At 43.7% G+C, this 17,238-nt stretch overlaps 1 protein-coding gene across 1 annotated transcript in view; it reads right to left on the reverse strand.

The window, feature by feature from the left end:
• Nucleotides 1-17,238, reverse strand: part of thsd7ba (thrombospondin, type I, domain containing 7Ba) — a 676,798-nt gene that overhangs the window by 629,616 nt on the left and 29,944 nt on the right. The window contains exon 4 of the mRNA XM_041200229.1: nt 7,642-7,811. Coding sequence (XP_041056163.1) covers nt 7,642-7,811 — 170 coding nt within the window. The remainder of the gene's footprint in view (nt 1-7,641; nt 7,812-17,238) is intronic.

Here is a 17,238-nt window from a genome sequence, read left to right on the forward strand (position 1 = left end):
GCGCATCAAGAGAGACATAGAAGCCCTGGAAAAGGTTCAGAGGAGAGCTGCAAGAAGGCTGAACTTGATGTTCATGCAGACAAAAGGTAGATGGATTGTTGGATGATAGTCTTTATGGCTGCTGGCCTGAAATCATTTTAATTGCCTTCAGAGGAGGAATTTTCCAGAATTCTTTTCTCCCTGAAGCTTGTTTCCTGGTTGATTTTTTAAAAAATCTCACACAGGAGATAAAATGGCTCATGGGGGTGTGCATTGTTCCATGTGTTTTCCCTATTGCATTGCAAAGCTATGCAGCATGTCATACTGCAGTAAACCATTAGGCTTGTCCAGGTTATGGATTTTTTTTAACTTCATAAATCCAACTGGTCTGCTCATGCAGGCCATAGTTAAGCCATGAATTTGGTTGCATACAGTTTGGTGGGTGACCGTGTTTCCTTTTCTTTCCTTCACAGAATTTGGGCATCGCTGGCAAGGCCAACATTTGGTGCCCATCCCTAATTGCCCTTCAGAAGGTAGTATTGAGCAGCCTTCTTGAACTGTTGCAACTGGTATAGGTACACCCACAATGCTATTTGAAAAGGAGCTCCAGGGTTTGAACCCAGAGACAGAGAAGGAATAGTGATATATTTCCAAGTCAGGATGGTGTGCGGCTTGGAGGGGAACTTGCAGGTGTTGGTGCTCCCATGCATCAGCTGCCCTTGTCCTTCTAGGTGGTAGAGGTTGCAGGTTTGGCAGGTGCTGTCAAACAAGGCTTGGCAAGTTGCTGCAGTTGCATCTTGTAAATGGTACACACTGCTGCCGCTGTGGTGGAGGGACTGAATGTTTAAGTTGGTGGATGAGGTGATGATCAAGCCGGTTGCTTTGTCCTGGATGTGCCAAGCTTCTCAAGTGCTACTGAAGCTGGGCTCAACTAGGCAAATGGAGAGTATTCCATCAAACTCCTGACTTGTGCCTTGTGAACAGGCTTTGGGGAGTCAGGAGGTGAATTACTTACCAATTTCCCCAGCCTCTGATCTGCTTTTGTAACCACAGTATTTATATGGTTGGTCTAGTTAAGTTTCTAGTCAAAGGTAATCACCCCCATGATATAGATGGTGAGGTATACAGTGATGGTAATACTGTTGGTTATATTCTCTCCTGTTGGAGATGGTCATTGTCTGACACTTGTGTGGTGCAAATGTTACTTGTCACTTACCAGCTCAAGCCTGAATGTTGTCCAGCTATTGCTGCATGTGGGCACAGGCTGCTTTGGTGTCTGAGGAGTCATGAATGGCACTGATGCACAGGCAATCATCACTGAATATCCCCACTTCTCAACTTATGTTGGCAGAAAGATTATTGATGGAGCAGTTGAATATGGTTGAGCCTAGGACACCACCCTGAGGAACTCCTGCAGTGATGTCCTAGGGCTGAGATGATTGGCCTCCAACAAACAAAACCATCTTCCTTTGTGCTAGGAATGATTCCAGTGGAGAGATTTCCAATGATTCCCAATTACTTCAATTTTGCTAAGGCTCCTTGATGTCACACTCAATATCAAGGGTAGTCATTCCCACTCACATGAGAGCAATTGTGAGTCAAGTTTGCAGGAGATAATCCTTGCACCCGAGCAGCCAACTTCTCATTTGCTGTACAGGGTTAAAGTGTAAGGGATGGAGAACTGGGACAAGATGAAGGTGCCATGGCAGCCATCAGGATAGCATGCACAAATATGTATGATGTGTTATTGGTCATCGCACATCAGTTTTGCATTCATAGAATGGAAAACTTTGTGATTCTAGGAAGCACTGGGCTCATTTGAAGGAACCTGCGTAACAGTACAAGTTCAGTCAACAATGTCCTGGAGTTGGGGGAAGTAAACAATGTGTGTGAACCCAGATCCCAATTCTGCTGCTTCCGGTTGTCTATGGCAACATGTAACATTGTTTTACTAAACCTACATCCACATTGCCTTCTGGAAAACAATAGACTGAGGTGGCAGGAGGAACCCACCATCTACAAAAATCGCAGAACCCTATTCTGCTGCTTTTTATTTGTCCCTGATGAATGTATTGCAATTATTTGTCAACATGGCACCTGTCACCTGCTTAATGAAAGCATTGTCTACAAATTGAATGGTGCTGCAGATATTCCTATGATAGCAGGAGGGAGCTGGAGGCAAAGACATTGAGCTATGCCGTGATGTATATCACAATAGCAATGCTGTGCTAGTTTCATCATTTGGTTGCTGGAAGTGGCATAATTCTGACAACTTTCCCAGATCAGGACAGTTGGCCTTTGCGGTGCTCCTCTGAGATGTGCAGATATGAAAGGGTAAGGATTCCTGCAAGCTCTTCTCTTTTTGCTTGCTCTCCCTGTCGCTGTATGTGCATTCCATGCTCCAGCCTCCTCCTCTTCCTTTAACCTCAACAAAATTCCCAGAAGGACCTTCATGAGGGGCAAAGTGCATTCCCAGAAGGCCCTTGAGAGTTGTGAATGTTGTACAGTCACTATAAGCACTTGTAAATAATCCACACTGCCGGAAACCACTATCTAAAACAGTCACCTAATAACTATGCAGCATTTTAGCTGGTAGCAGCTGAAGAAATCTTTAAATATCACTAAATAATAGCATGAAAATCCTTTTCTGACAAATGCAAAGGCTTAAAGTAAACTAAATTTATCCTGTCTTAGTCTTGCTCTTAGTTGGACCTGTGCCCATAGGTTAGCACTGATGAATTATCTCACTCACAAAGGCCACAAGGATGTCTGTTCTAGGAAATATAAGTGCTGTGGGAAATGTTGGAAATAAATAAAGTGAGCAGGTCATCGGACTGTTATAGGGTTTGAACTACTTATGCTACCAAAATGACAGATGTTAATTTATTCCAATCCACACACTAACATCCCTCAGATCATCAACATAGAGGTTGGGTCCAAAAATGTTTTAACTTTGTTTTATGTGCCCAGTATATAAGAGCTCTAATTAAATCATTAGGATTACCAAAGAACAGCGAAATATATCACCATAAGGAGAGAAGATTCCTTTTTCTGCAATTATTTGTTTTGTTGAAAAAGTTTTTTTAAAAATTAGGACAGTCTGGGGTGAAAGAATGGCCTGTGGACTGTTCTGTGTATTTCATCAGGAAATTTAAATGTTTTCTTGTTTTGTAAATGTTATGAACATTGAATGAACAAATTATAGAGCATGCTTCTTTATAACAGGAATTTGTGGCATTTTGAAATAACTTTCCACAGTTACCCATCATTGTTTCTGTAGTAAAGGCAAAATACTGCGAATGATGGAAATCTGAAACAAAAACAAAAAATGCTACGGACTCGAAATGTTAACTCTGTCTTTCTCTCCACAGATGCTGTCAGGCCTGCTGAGTTTTTCCAGCATTTTTTGTTTTTGCTGCATTGTTTCTGTCGTGTTCAATTGTTCAGTGTTTGATTATGCGTGTTTGTTGACTCTTCTGTGTTCTGTGTGCTGTTAGTCAAGCCTGGGCATGGTTACAGGGAAAGAGAAACTAGACTGAAGCAAGGAGATTTAAGCATGAGAGTAGGCATTTTAGAAGCATTGTAGGTGAAGTGCCTGTTCAGACTTAGAAACTGGTGTCATTGCTGCACATCCCCAAGGCATAAAACACAACAATATGCGGTGAGATGGAGAATTTTTTAAATTTACCAACCCCAACATCTTTCATTTCTTCTCTGGGAGATTCACCCATGCCGTGGGATCGATGGATTTTGGGGTTTAACTACTTGCTCGCTATGGGGATGGACAGTCCGAATGCAGTAGCGATCTGCAGAAGGGCGATACTCATGGAACAGAAGGCCAGCAAATATACAATCAGCTTACAGAAAACATCTCTATGTTTGATATGTTAGTAAGTGATCTCGAAAAATACTTTGGACCAAAGAAAAATGTGATGATCAAATGATATGTGACAACATGGTGACAACACCATGTCCAGCTCAAGGGAAAATGTTTAATTCTGCTTAAAATGGAATCACTTCGCAAAGGTGTGCAGGTCAAAGAAGAGCTCCTCACGGTTTGACACGTGAGGGAGTCTCTTCCTGAGGCGTAGCATGTGCATACTATCTAGTATGGTAAAGTACGAGTCATCTTAAGGAATGTTCAGTCGAGATTGTGGGCATATCAATGTCACTTCTCATCAATGTTGGCATGAAAGAATCCTTTTGAGCCACAAACTCTACCATCATTATTTTTTGCAACTTTCTCTCACTCCTGTGACAGACACTCTTCAAGTTTACGATGCCTCTATTATTCCAGTTTTAGAATGATTACAGTTCCGGTGCACTACAAAAACATCACTCTAGACAGGTTCACATTCTACGTGGCCAAAGGCAGAAGTCTGATGGGGGTAAGCCTTTTTGATAAGCTAGAATTCAAACTTGAAGACACCACCAGAGCACACATTAACTTGATTGATGGTATGTTTTCTTATTTACTGGATTTGGATATTGTGATGCTCCTTGCCTCAACACATCAATTTTGCTGGTTTCAAAGAATTTGAGACAGTTGCTATCTGCAATCCACGCTGAAGTGTCACAGGAGCTGAAATGATTTGAGCGAATCAACTAATCATGGATATCAAACCTAGTCATTGCAAAATGTAAAAATAGCGAACGTAAAATATGCTTCAACCTTAAACAAAGTAACCATTCCAGATAAGTATCCACTACCTACAATTCAAGACGTACCCAGAAAAACAGTTCAGACCTGATTCTAAATTCCCAGTTTTTATTGGTGTTCCATTTTAAGGTACACAAGACCATTTCAGACCAGTATTCTAAATTCCCAGCTTTTACTGTTTTTTTTCTGGGTATTAACATCTTTTCATGACTCCATAGTCTTCACAGAGATCAACATGCGACAAAGCTATCTTCCAATGCCACTAGAGGAGCAAAGCCTATATCTTACAGTTTTTGTTTCTCATGAAGGTACCACAGAATGCCCTATGGACTAAGTTCAACACCTAGCACATTCCAGAAGATTCAGACATTGAGAGGATACTCAGCCTACTTGAAGACATTGTTGTCCATGGGAGGGACAAAGCAGAAGATGATCAGCGGTTAACAGTGGTGCTTGCTTGACTTGCTGAACATAATTTGATGCTCAACAAGAAAGAATGCAACATATGAGATTGACTTTCTAGGGCACAGAGCAGCTGGAGTAAAGCCTAAACATGGCAACATCAAATCATTCATGTACATCTGACCTTACCTAATGTAAAAGACTTGTCATCATTCCTCAGCACCACCAACTTTTACCAAAAATTCGTTCCAAAGTATGCAGAGATCATAGAATCGCTTTGAAAGTTACTGCACAATGATGCTCAATGGGAACGGACAATCGGACAGATAACAGTGTTTGACATGTTAACGGTGAAGATAGCACCTCTGCCAGTCCTCGCACATTGCAAGCAACATGTGGAAACATATATCACAACAGATTCATCAGGAAATGTGATTGGAGCTGCATACTCACAGTACATTGAAGGAAGCAAATGAATTGCCTACATACTCAGTCAGAAACTGAACACAAGTACTCTACTGGAGAGCAGGAAGCACTAACCTGCATCTATGCTTGTGAAGATTGGCACATGTATCTCAATGGTAGAAAGTTCATTCACCACACTGATCATCAAGTGCTGACTAAATTGTCAGGATCTGGTTATCGACTTCTATGCATCTACAGATGGTCACATCATCTTCATCAATACAACTTCAAGGTCAGGTAACTGAGTAGATAGCCTGCTTAACCGTATTACTATTGCAGACAGCATTAGTGATAGCAAAGTGACTTGTAGCATTAAAGACTATGTGATTGTGGTGATTTCACATGTGATCGCAAATCTTGTTACACAAGAGGAGCTGAAGGCAGAATCAGCGACAGACAGCGTACTTCAGAAAGTAAGCCAGCACCTAAAAACTGAATGGCCTCATGAAATAGAGTAAGACCTTCAAAAGTCACAATATTACCACAGTGAACTTTATCTATCAAGGTCTAAGGAAACTAATACATCAAGATTTCTGCTCCTGGCCAAGATTGTGTTATTTTTAAAAGACACTCAAACTTCATCAAGTCAGGTGGACCCAACATACTTAATAGAAATGTCCCTGGATAAAGTTTCTCATCGGCACTTCCCAAAGGTGCCGATGTGAACCAACTATTCAGATCATTATTGAAGTGATTATTCTGCAGCTTTCACCATTTATTGTGACTTTCAATTTCAGATTGCCAGTAAAACATATTGATAAAAAAAAAAACACCAGGATCCTCCCACAACTTCAAAGAGCTGCAGAAAAAAAGCCATATCACATCAGCATGTTACATCAGCGACTTGTGGTTTAATTTCTCAAAATTGAGGATTTTTTTTTTAAGAAGTCAGTACCTGTCTTAACACACCGCATTCAGTAGTACGCAATAACTTCAGGGAGATCACACCTTAGTTTTAGTTGGACCACTCCTGAAGCCTTTCCACAAGAACATTTATCGTGCTAAGTTAAGGGACCACAATAAAGGCTTTTTGTTGCAATCTACAAAGAGTGAACAATAAAGTTGGGCAGCCAAGCAAAGAAGCAGATAAATTATACACAGCATGAAAAGACAGAAACAAGCATACGGTTGACAGATTAGTCAATGGATGGAGATAGAGATGAAGATGGATATGGTATATTCACTTCTAAATGGGAAAATGAGAATTATTGCTGATCTGGCATATTTTATGGAGTACATTAGCATGATGGACAGAGGGAGCATAATACCAGCACAGATACAGTGCTTTAAATAGTGAAGCCAGCATTTCAAAAAGTCACAAATATATTTTAACTCTGCAAGGGATACAGTGACATCCCAGAAGCAATGCGACAAATAAGATTCCAATATTTTCCTTCATTCCCAGAATACAATGAATTTAGCAATATCAATTTCTCTCGTTCCATTTTATAAAATTAAATAAATCTAAATTGTTTTCCAGGTGTTGTGAAAGAAAATATCACTGTATTTTGAAACCTATAAGTATCTTACAGTATCTCAAACGGATAAAATCTGTTGAAGCACACATTGTCCTTTTGTAGTACAACATTATATCAACAACATTACCAGCAAGTCTTAGCATTATCAGAAATTATTTAATGATATTCCTTCTTATAAGACCTGTTATATTCTTTAATTGTACTTGTGGTGCTCTCTTTTTGTTCATTGATGAAAATGAAACCAACGGGAACAAGCTAAACCGGTGAATGTCTGGAAATCAATTGCTGGAACATGTGAATAAACTTTAAAGATTTCAGCTTTTGATAACATGTAGTTTGACATGTCAAGTGATAAGATATCCTATATAGATAAAAATAAACTGGGAATTTCAGTCTAAGTCAGTACAGATACCCCAATCTATACGAACATATGAAATTGATGAGCAGGAGAAGACCAGCTAGTTCATTAAGCCTGCCCCATGCTATGATGGCCGGAGCATCATGATCAAATATCTCCACCTTTCCACACACCAACACGCCACCTGGATGTGTAATCTCCTTGGAGAGGTATGGACATGTAAGTATAATACTTTAGAAGTCTTGGCTTTTATTCCTACAAAAAGGGAAATATCAGACATGTATGCATGATTACAGTACCTTCTTTTAATTTCTGTTTGTTAACTTCCCCTGTTTTCTGTGCACAGTAAACTTCTCGTGTCTGTATGCCACCTCCACACAAGGTTGATTGATTGCTTCTGCGCCGATCCTGCTGACTGAGTAGAGGCGTCACCTGGCACTCATTCCAGTCAGTGGTTTTCCAACTATACCTAATAGAAAATGAAAGCGGCATATGGTTTCCTTTCTTTCTATTTGTAGGTCTCCAAACATCAGAAATTTCATTGGAAAAATCAAAGCTTACATTTATGCTCATTGATTAGTGCATTCTAACAGTTCCACATTTTAATGCACGAGACTCAAAATTTGTCGATGTCCAAGTCTTTACTCTTAGCCGTATAATAAAAATTCATGTCTGTACATGTTCGTGAAAAAAAGTTTATAAAATAATCATATTTATAATTTAAGTGATAGCCAAAAGAAAAGAAGTTGAAGATCTTTGAATAACTCTTGAATGGGAACAAAGTTTCAGCATTAGAATTAATGTGATGATTTTATTTTTCAGATATTGTGAACTGAGAAGTGTACTTGCATTTTATATTTTAAATTATGAATTACTGAGAACAACTCTCCTAGAATCATTTACTGGAAATATTTAAAAGTTTTGAAGGGACATTCATGTTCATATGGGTTCAACTTGGGCAATGAAAAAGGTAGTCTTGGATGATAAGCTGTTGATGGATTTGATTTAAGCCAAAACAGCAGTATGTATATTTAAATTATTTATTAGCATAAGTTGGGGAAAGTAAATCTTCAGTTTTCCCAAACATTCAGCTTCAAAGGAAACAGTGAGATGCTTTATTTTGACAAAGATTATGGAGCTGAAGCTGACTTGCCTTTCTATGAAGAAGACTGCGACCCCAAGCTATGTAACATTACTGAGAAATACAAAACGAAACAGCAGAGGAAATAAATCTCAACTCCCTGACTAGTCAAAAAATATACATGAGAAAACTAAGAAGGCAAATGGAATAAGGCACTCCATCAATTTTTGAGTGCAAGCTTTTGTAAAAATTACTACACACCTAATATTTTCTAAAATATCTTATGAACCGGAGTAGACTCTTTTGGCCCCTTGAGCCTGTCCGCCATTAAATTAACTCATTGATCTATGCCTCAACTGCATTTATCTGCCTTTGTCCCATACCTGTTGGTACAGTTACCCAACAAAAATCCAGCAAATTTAGGCTTGAAAATTTAAATTGACCTTGCATCCACAGCCTTTTGAGGGGGTGAGTTCCAAATTGTCACACTCTTTGTGTAAAAAATGTGCTTCCAAGGTCAATATACACTTCCTGAGTGCAGTGTCCAAAACTGAACACAACGCTCCAGATGCAGTCAGACTAAACATCTGTACAACTGAAGCATCACTTAATCTCAAGGGAGTTGGAATTTAAAAATGAGAAAGGACAACATTCCATTTGCCTTTTGCTTACTTTTTGTACACGTGCATTAGATTTCAGGGATATGCAAACTTGAACAGTTAAATCCTTTAGCTCCTCCAAAGCTCCTTGTCTCTCACCTAAGAAAAATATTCCAATTTGTCCTTCTCAGATCCAAAGTGGATGACATCACATGTCTCCATATTGAAATCCATCTATCTGCTCACTTAGTTGCTACGTAACTTCCATCTCCCATCCACATGACCTAATGTCTCTCCTGAATTAGTGTCAGCTGCAGACTTGGATATACAATTCTCTATTCTTGCATCCTTGACATTAACATATACATGGTGAAAAGCTGAAATAACTGTTCCTTGGATTCAAACCCTTCAGCACCAGATACCACCATATTAAGTCCATTATGTTGCACTCCTTGATTTATTTGTTAGGTTATACCGCTGCTTTTTCGTTTCAATGTTACACTGGGGAAACAAATAGAAAATAGTCATTTAATGAACTTCAATGTCCTTATTATCCATTATAGACTTTCACCTTAATGGACTCACATTTCCGTTTACCTTCCTCTTCCTCTTAGTATATTTATAAAACCTTTATTGCTACTGATGCGCAGAATCTACCACATCCAAATGATTCCACCTCCGATGCATCTGCCTACCATGTGATTTGAACTGTTTTGTTTGTCGGCATTTTGCAGTTGTAATGATGGTGAAACTGTCAGTGTTAGCCATCATTACAACTGTGAAACTGACAGCAACTTCTGGCATCTGCATTTAAATCCAGAAATTGTTGTCAGTGATTCCCCGCTCCCCTACAGGGTGCTTTGTTGAAATCCTTGCAGATGGAAATTGTGGTAAAATGGAGTACTATGTACCTTTAAGAAAATGCAAGTGGACTAACCATGTGACAATACCGACCAATCACTCGACAACGAGGGCTATTGATTAATTATAAGTCTAGAGCTGGAGGTGGTTGTGGGAGCACGCAATGATTTAATGCTCTGCCTTCTGTTGCAATAAACAATCACAGTTTGTTCTCTCTCCATTGTTGATAGTGAGCATCAACTAATAAGTGTATATGAAGGCGTGCAATTTGAGTTTATTCGACTAGTGAACTCATTAGGCTCAAGACATAAAACTGGCGATGAGGATGAAAACAGCCCGCCCCTGGATGAGGTTTCCTGAAAAACTTGAAGGCCGCTTGTGCTTTTCGCTTGCCCGCCAACCTTAAGATTGGACGGGCAGCACTGTTAATGATCTAAATTACTTTCCTAATGGCCTTAATAGGCCATTGACAGTCCTGTTGGTGCGCAACTGCTTCTGGTGCTCAGCCGCTGAATGAAAGATCTAAATGATGTGCAAAGACGTCGGGACGCACGCCCAACACCATCGCGGGTCATTTTACATGTCAGCATGTCAGGTCTGCACACCAACGTCAAAACTCTGGCCATAGTTACTTAGAAAAAATTGGAAGAATTAAAACGTCTTCTAACTTCTGGGTAACTAATGTAAAGACAAAGGCATGCGTCCCCCTGGGCCTACCTCCCCAGGGTACTCCCCCTACTCATTGACTACATCCCTCCACAGACTATTCCCCACAATCCCTCCCCTGATTCCCCATGGGACTCATCGCGACCCAACCCAACTCAACCTCACCCACCAACCTGACTCCACCCACCTGCCATTCCAACCCAAACCCACCTCTTCACCCCGAGCCCTCCGCAGGCCCTACACCCCTCCCGACCTGACCGGACCTCCCTCCCGCCATCTCCCCTGACCTCTGGCACCACCCCAAAATGTCAAACCCTCCCAGATGTCCAACCCTGCATCTAATGTCCGACCTCTCCCCGACCTCCCCAATGTCCGACACCCCAATGTCCGACCCTCCTAATGGCGCCACCACCCCCCCCGCCGATGTTTGACACCCCCCCATCTCCCCGATGTCCAGTCCCCCACCCAGCTCCCCTATGAACGATCTCCCCCCCCCCCCCCCCCCCCCCCCCCCGCCATGCCTGATGCCCCCGATGTCTGACCCGCACCCACCAGATGTCTAACCTGCTGGCCCCACCGATGTCTGACCCCCCAAATACCCAATGTCCGATACCACCCCCCCTCCTCCGATACAGGGACATAGGAACAAGAGAAGACCATTCAGCCCATCGAGCATGCTCCGCCGTTCAATTTGATCATGGATGATCGAACATTTCAATGTCTTTTACCCACAGTATCTCCACAACCCTTTATGTCACTGTTAATCAGAAATCTATCAATCTCTACCTTAAACATACTCAATGACTGAACTTCCAAGGCCCTCTGGGGTAGAGAATTCCAAAGATTCACAACCCTCTGAATAAAGAAATTTCTCCTCATCTCGGTCCTAAGCGGCTTTCCCCTTATTTTGAAATTGTCCCTGGTTCTAGACTCCCCAACCAAGGGAAACATCTTACCTGCATCTACTCTGTCTATTTCTTTAAGTATTTTGTAGGTTTCAATGAGATCACCTCTCATCCTTCAAAACTCTCGAGGATACAGACCCAGTTTCCCCAATCTCTCTTCAAAAGACAGTCCCACCATCCCGGAACAAGTCTGGTGAACCTTTGTTGCACTCCCTCTATGGCAAAAATACCCTTCCTAAGCGAAGGGACCAAAGCTGCACACAGTACTCCAGGTGGGGTCTAACCAAGCATCTATACAATTGAAGTAAGACTTCATTACTCCTGTACTTAAATCCTCTTGCAATAAAGGCTAACATTCCATGAGCCTTCCTAATTGTTTGCTGTGCCTGCATGTTAGCTTTCAGTGACTTATGGACAAGGACACTCAGGTCCCTTTGTACATCTACACTTTCTAATCTCTTACTATTTAGGGAATACTCTGCACATCTGTTCCTTCTAACAAAGTGGATAACCTCACTTTGTTCCACTTTATATTCCATCTGCCGTGTTCTCGGCCACGCACCAAGTCTGTCCAAATCCTCCTGTAGCCGCTTTACATCTTCTGATGTAAATATCCATCTAATGTTCAACCTGAACATTAAGCCCCTCCAGGATGATGGGAGGAATTTGCGCACTCACACTGGTCTGGCAGTGAGACCTCAGCACCAGCATCTTCCAACCTGCAGCAATGGCACAGTACAAAATTAAAATAAGGAGACACTGTGCTGGTGAGGGCTCTGAGGGCCGATTGGAGGGCAGGGGCAGGCACTGGGTGTGGGGTGGGTGGGGGTGGGGGCGTGTCATGATTAAACAGGCACCCAACTGAATTGTGCATTCCCAAATGAGGAGAGAGGCACAGCTGAGACATGTTGGGAGCCTTTCAATGACAATGCAGAGAATCAGGAAAGTGAAGCAATGATATGCTTTCATGCAAGCCTAATCCTGCAAAGTGGCACTAATTGATCTCCTTACATCAACCCTTTGTTCACAGTGTGGAGATGCCCAGGGTGATAACAAACAATTGGGCAACTGGACAAGCTTCAGCTGCACGTTAGAATTGTAGCACTAGCAGCATCACAGGAAAGAAGCCTCAGGCCCTCCTCAAATAATCTCAGTTCCTGACGAAATATTTTCCCTCATGTGTATTCTGAAGAGTGTGGCATTAGAGTGCAGCGAATGAGAATCCAAGTGCTTGGGCTGAAAGTAGCACATCCAAGTGCCTGGCCAAAGCAATGTCATTGCAGTCAGTCATGTAAAGTGGAGGTGGGTGGTGTTGCGGAAGGCGCACTTTGAAACAAACGCTGTGGTGAGCTAGATTTTTGGGGCAATTAGTTTCCAACACTGGAACAAAGCCCTTGAACCCACATTCACTGACGAGCCCTTGAGAGAAATAGGATCTGTGCAGGCTGATGCTGCCTCATGCTTGTTTCTCATTGATGCTGCAGGGAGGAGACTGGGGCCTGGATTTATTGTTGCCTGCATATTTGCATAAAGCAGGAGAGAAGAAGGAGAAGATTGCGACAGAGATGGCAAGGCTCCCAATCAACCTCCAATGTCCGAAACCCGCCAATTACATTGGGACCTTCAAACTTACCTGGTTTACAGAATCTAGTGCCATAAAAAAGGGTGTGTGTTCTTCTTCGATCCAACTCTGCTGGACTGCGATGCTGGGCCTTGAGGACAGCTACGTTGCCTGGACCTCATCCAGTTTGAGTCGGAAGCAGCTCAGAGTGCAACATGATGTATGTTGATAGCTCCAATACCATTGTCTGATTGTCTGCATTAACCATATGGAAATGATTGTAATATTGATTGATTGTATTGATGCACCTTGTGATACATGTGTAAAAGTTGAATCTGATTGTAATTTTGTGATGGTGATTTTGAAATGGCTTGGAATGTTCTTCCAGATATTTTATGAATAAAGTATATTTTTCAAAAAAAAATAAAGCTTGAGTCGGAAGGTCTGATCGGCCGGTCATTCTGGGCAGTGACTTCAACTGCATCATCGATGCGGCTGGACGATCCGGCAGGGCCAACAGCAGAGTGAACGCTACGTCCAGATTCCTGATGGAAACAGTTAAGGATGCCAAGCTGCGCAACATCTTCAGTACCCCTGCAGACGAAGCGCAGCGTAGATACACCAGGTCGCAGCCAGACGGGTCCATCCATTCCAGGATAGATTTCATGTTTGTGTCCCGTGCGTTCGCAGTCAGATCCACCGACACCAAGCCGGTGTTCTTCTCTGACCACTGCCTCCTACTGGCTGACTGTCACTTAGAGGAAGACCACAGGGTGGTCAGGGAGGCATGGAAGCTAAACATGCAACTGCTGACCCCAGAGAACATTGAGGAGCTCAAGAGGGATTACAAAGGTTGGAGAACCGTGAAACCCCTCTTTGAGTCATTGACACACTGGTGGGAAGCGATCAAGGGAAACATCAAGAGGTTTTTCATCCTCAAATGCACGTAGAAAGCTAGAAAGGAACAGAGGGAAATGCCCCAACTCTAGAAAAACATGCAGAATCTGCTCCGGCTGCAGTCGATGGGGGTCGATGTCAAGAAGGAACCCCAAGAGGTAAAGAGCCAGCAAGCCTTGCTCTTTGCCTCAGAGGACTCCAAGATCATCTTCCGGTCCAGAGTCCGCTCCGCAGAGCAGGATGAGAGGTGCTCATGTTTCTTCTTCCATAAGGTACACAGAGAGAGATCTGTGATCAGCAGCTCGAAGGAAGAAGACAGCTCAGTAAAGTCATCGCAATCCGACATTTTGAGGATCAGCAAATCCTTTTATGCTGGATTTTATGATGTGAAGCCCACAGACAGCACGGCCTCCCAGTCCTTCCTGTCCTCTATCATGGAAGTCATGGACAACAATACACGGGAGAGCCTGGACAAACTGCTAACTCCTGACGAACTGACTAATGCCCTTGAGTCCTTCGAGAAGAGTAAAACTCCCAGAAGCAACGGCTTGCTGGCGGAGTTCTATTCAGCCCTATGGGACTGGATCGGCCCAGACCTGCTAGAAGTGTACGAGTGTGTGCTTCTGACTGGCAGCATGTCAGGATCCATGAGGAAAGGCATCATCACCGTCATCTACAAGCACAAGGGGGAAAAGGAGGAAATTAGAAATTGGCGACCCATTTCACTGTTGAATGTGGACTATAAGATTCTGTCCAAGGTCATCGCCAATCGGGTCAAGTCTGCTCTGGAATTAGTGATCCACCCTGACCAGACCTGCTCTGTGCCTAGCAGGAATATTTCTGACAGCCTCGCGCTGCTCAGGGATACGATTGCCTATGTACAGGACAGGGGTGTGGAGACCTGCCTCATCAGCCTGGATCAGGAGAAGGCCTTTGACAGAATATAGCACACATACATGGTGGATGTGCTCTCCAAAATGGGGTTTAGGGACGGAATTTGCAATTGGATCCAACTGCTCTGCACTAACATCAGTAGCGCAGTCTGAATCAATGGCTGGGAATCAGATAGCTTTCCGATTAAATCTGGAGTCAGGCAGGGCTGCCCTCTCTCCTCTGTGCTGTTTGTGTGTTGCATAGAACCCTTTCCTGAGTCCATCAGGAAGGATCCAGGCATAAGAGGAATGACAATCCCAGGCAATGGAGGCACTCAGGTCAAAGCCTCCCTGTACATGAACGATGTCGCCGTCTTCTGCTCGGATCCGTTGTTGGTGCGCAGACTGATCCACATCTGTGACCAGTTGGACCTGACCTCGGGAGCCAAGGTAAATCGTGGGAAGAGCAAGGCCGTGTTCTTTGGGCCTGGGCTGACCGATCCTTTGTCCCCTTCACCGTCAGGGCTGATGGCCTGAAGGTGCTGGGGATATGGTTCGGAGGGACCAGGCACGCGTTAGAAACTGGAAGGAGCGAGTGTCTATGGTGAAAAGAAAACTGGGCATGTGGGGACGACACTCCCTCTCCATTGCGGGTAAGAACCTGGTCATCAGTGAGGCACTCTCGCTGTTACTGTACGTAGCGCAGGTCTGGCCCATTCCCACTCCTGCACGATGGCGATCACCTGAGCCATCTTTCACTTTATCTGGAGGTCGAAAATGGATCATGTCCGCAGGGACACGATGTACAAGCTTCTAGATAAAGGGGGGAAAAACGTGCCCAACATCGCCCTCATAATGATGGCCACCTTTGTGTGCGGCTGCATCAAGCTGTGCGTAGACCCTCAGTACGCAAACACCATGTGTCACTACGTGCTGAGGTTCTACCTGTCCCCCGTGTTGCGAAGGATGGGTCTGGCCACGCTGCCGCGGAACGCTCCAAGTAGTAGGACTGTGCCGTACCACCTGTCCCTCGTGGAAAAATTTATGCAGAGAAACACCTTTGACCACAAGTACATCAGGCAGTGGTCGGCACGTAACATCTTAGAGGCCCTGAGGGAAAAGGAGAGGGTGGACCCGGTGGGATGGCTCCCCAAGCAGACTGTCAAAGTCATTTGGCAGAATGTCTCATCACCAGAACTTTCCAAAAAGCATCAAGATGTAGCTTGGCTGGTGGTAAGAAAGGCCCTCCTCGTCAAATCTTTCCTACACGCCAGGAGTCTCACCCCTCGGCACGTTGCCCTCGAGGTGGCTGTGGTGGGGAAGAGACCGTTGTTCACCTCCTTGTGGATTGTGCCTTTGCAAAGAAGGTCTGGAGAGAGATGCAGTGGTTTCTGTCGAGGTTCATCCCGAGCAATTCTGTGACACAGGACTCAGTGCTCTACAGGCTGTTCCCAGGGGGACACACCGAGACAAACATCAACTGCAGCTGGAGGATCATCAGCTTGGTGAAAGATGCTCTTTGGTCTGCCCAAAATTTGTTGGTCTTCCAGCGCAAAGAGTTGTCCCCAACCGAGTGTTGCAGACTGGCACATTCCATGGTCCAGGACTACTTGCTGAGGGACGCACTAAAGCTTGGGGCAGCTGCCGCAAAGGCGCAATGGGGAAAGGTCGCTGTCTAAGACCTATCAGCCATAGTGCACCGAGGGACTGGGAACTGTTGAGAGCCCCTCGGGCTGTACACCTCAAAATGAATGTATGCAGTGAATACTACGTGTATTATAAATGTATTGAAGCACCTCAGAGTGCAACATGATGTATGTTGATAACTCCAATACCGGTCTGTCCACAAGAATGACCCAAACCTCCCTGTCGCTTGCCATTTTAACACTCCACCCTGCTCTCTTGCCCACATGTCTGTCCTTGGCTTGCTGCATTGTTCCAGTGAAGCCCAACGCAAACTGGAGGAACAGCACCTCATCTGCCAAATAGGCACTTTACAGTCTTCCAGATTGAATATTGAATTCAACAACTTTAGATCTTGAACTCCCTCCTCCATCCCCACCCCCTTTCTGTTTCTTCCCCTTCCTTTTATTTTTTCAATAATTTATATAGATTTCTCTTTTCCCACCTATTTCCATTATTTTTAAATCTTTTATGCCCGCTAGTCTTTCCACCCCACCCCCACTAGAGCTGTACCTTGAGTGCCCTACCATCCATTCTTAATTAGCACATTCATTTAGATAATATCACTACCTTCAACACCTCTGTGTTCTTTTGTTCTTTTGTCTGTGACATCTTTTGATTATCTGCTCCTATCACTGCTTGCTTCTCCCTACAACCACCACCCCCCGCCACCGACTCCACACCACCCCCCCACCCCCCCCAACCGCCACCTTAAACCAGCTTATATTTCACCCCTCTCCTTATATTCACTCAGTTCTGTGAAAGGGTCAT

Source organism: Carcharodon carcharias, chromosome 12, assembly GCF_017639515.1.
Source record: "Carcharodon carcharias isolate sCarCar2 chromosome 12, sCarCar2.pri, whole genome shotgun sequence".
Taxonomy (NCBI): Eukaryota; Metazoa; Chordata; class Chondrichthyes; order Lamniformes; family Lamnidae; genus Carcharodon; species Carcharodon carcharias.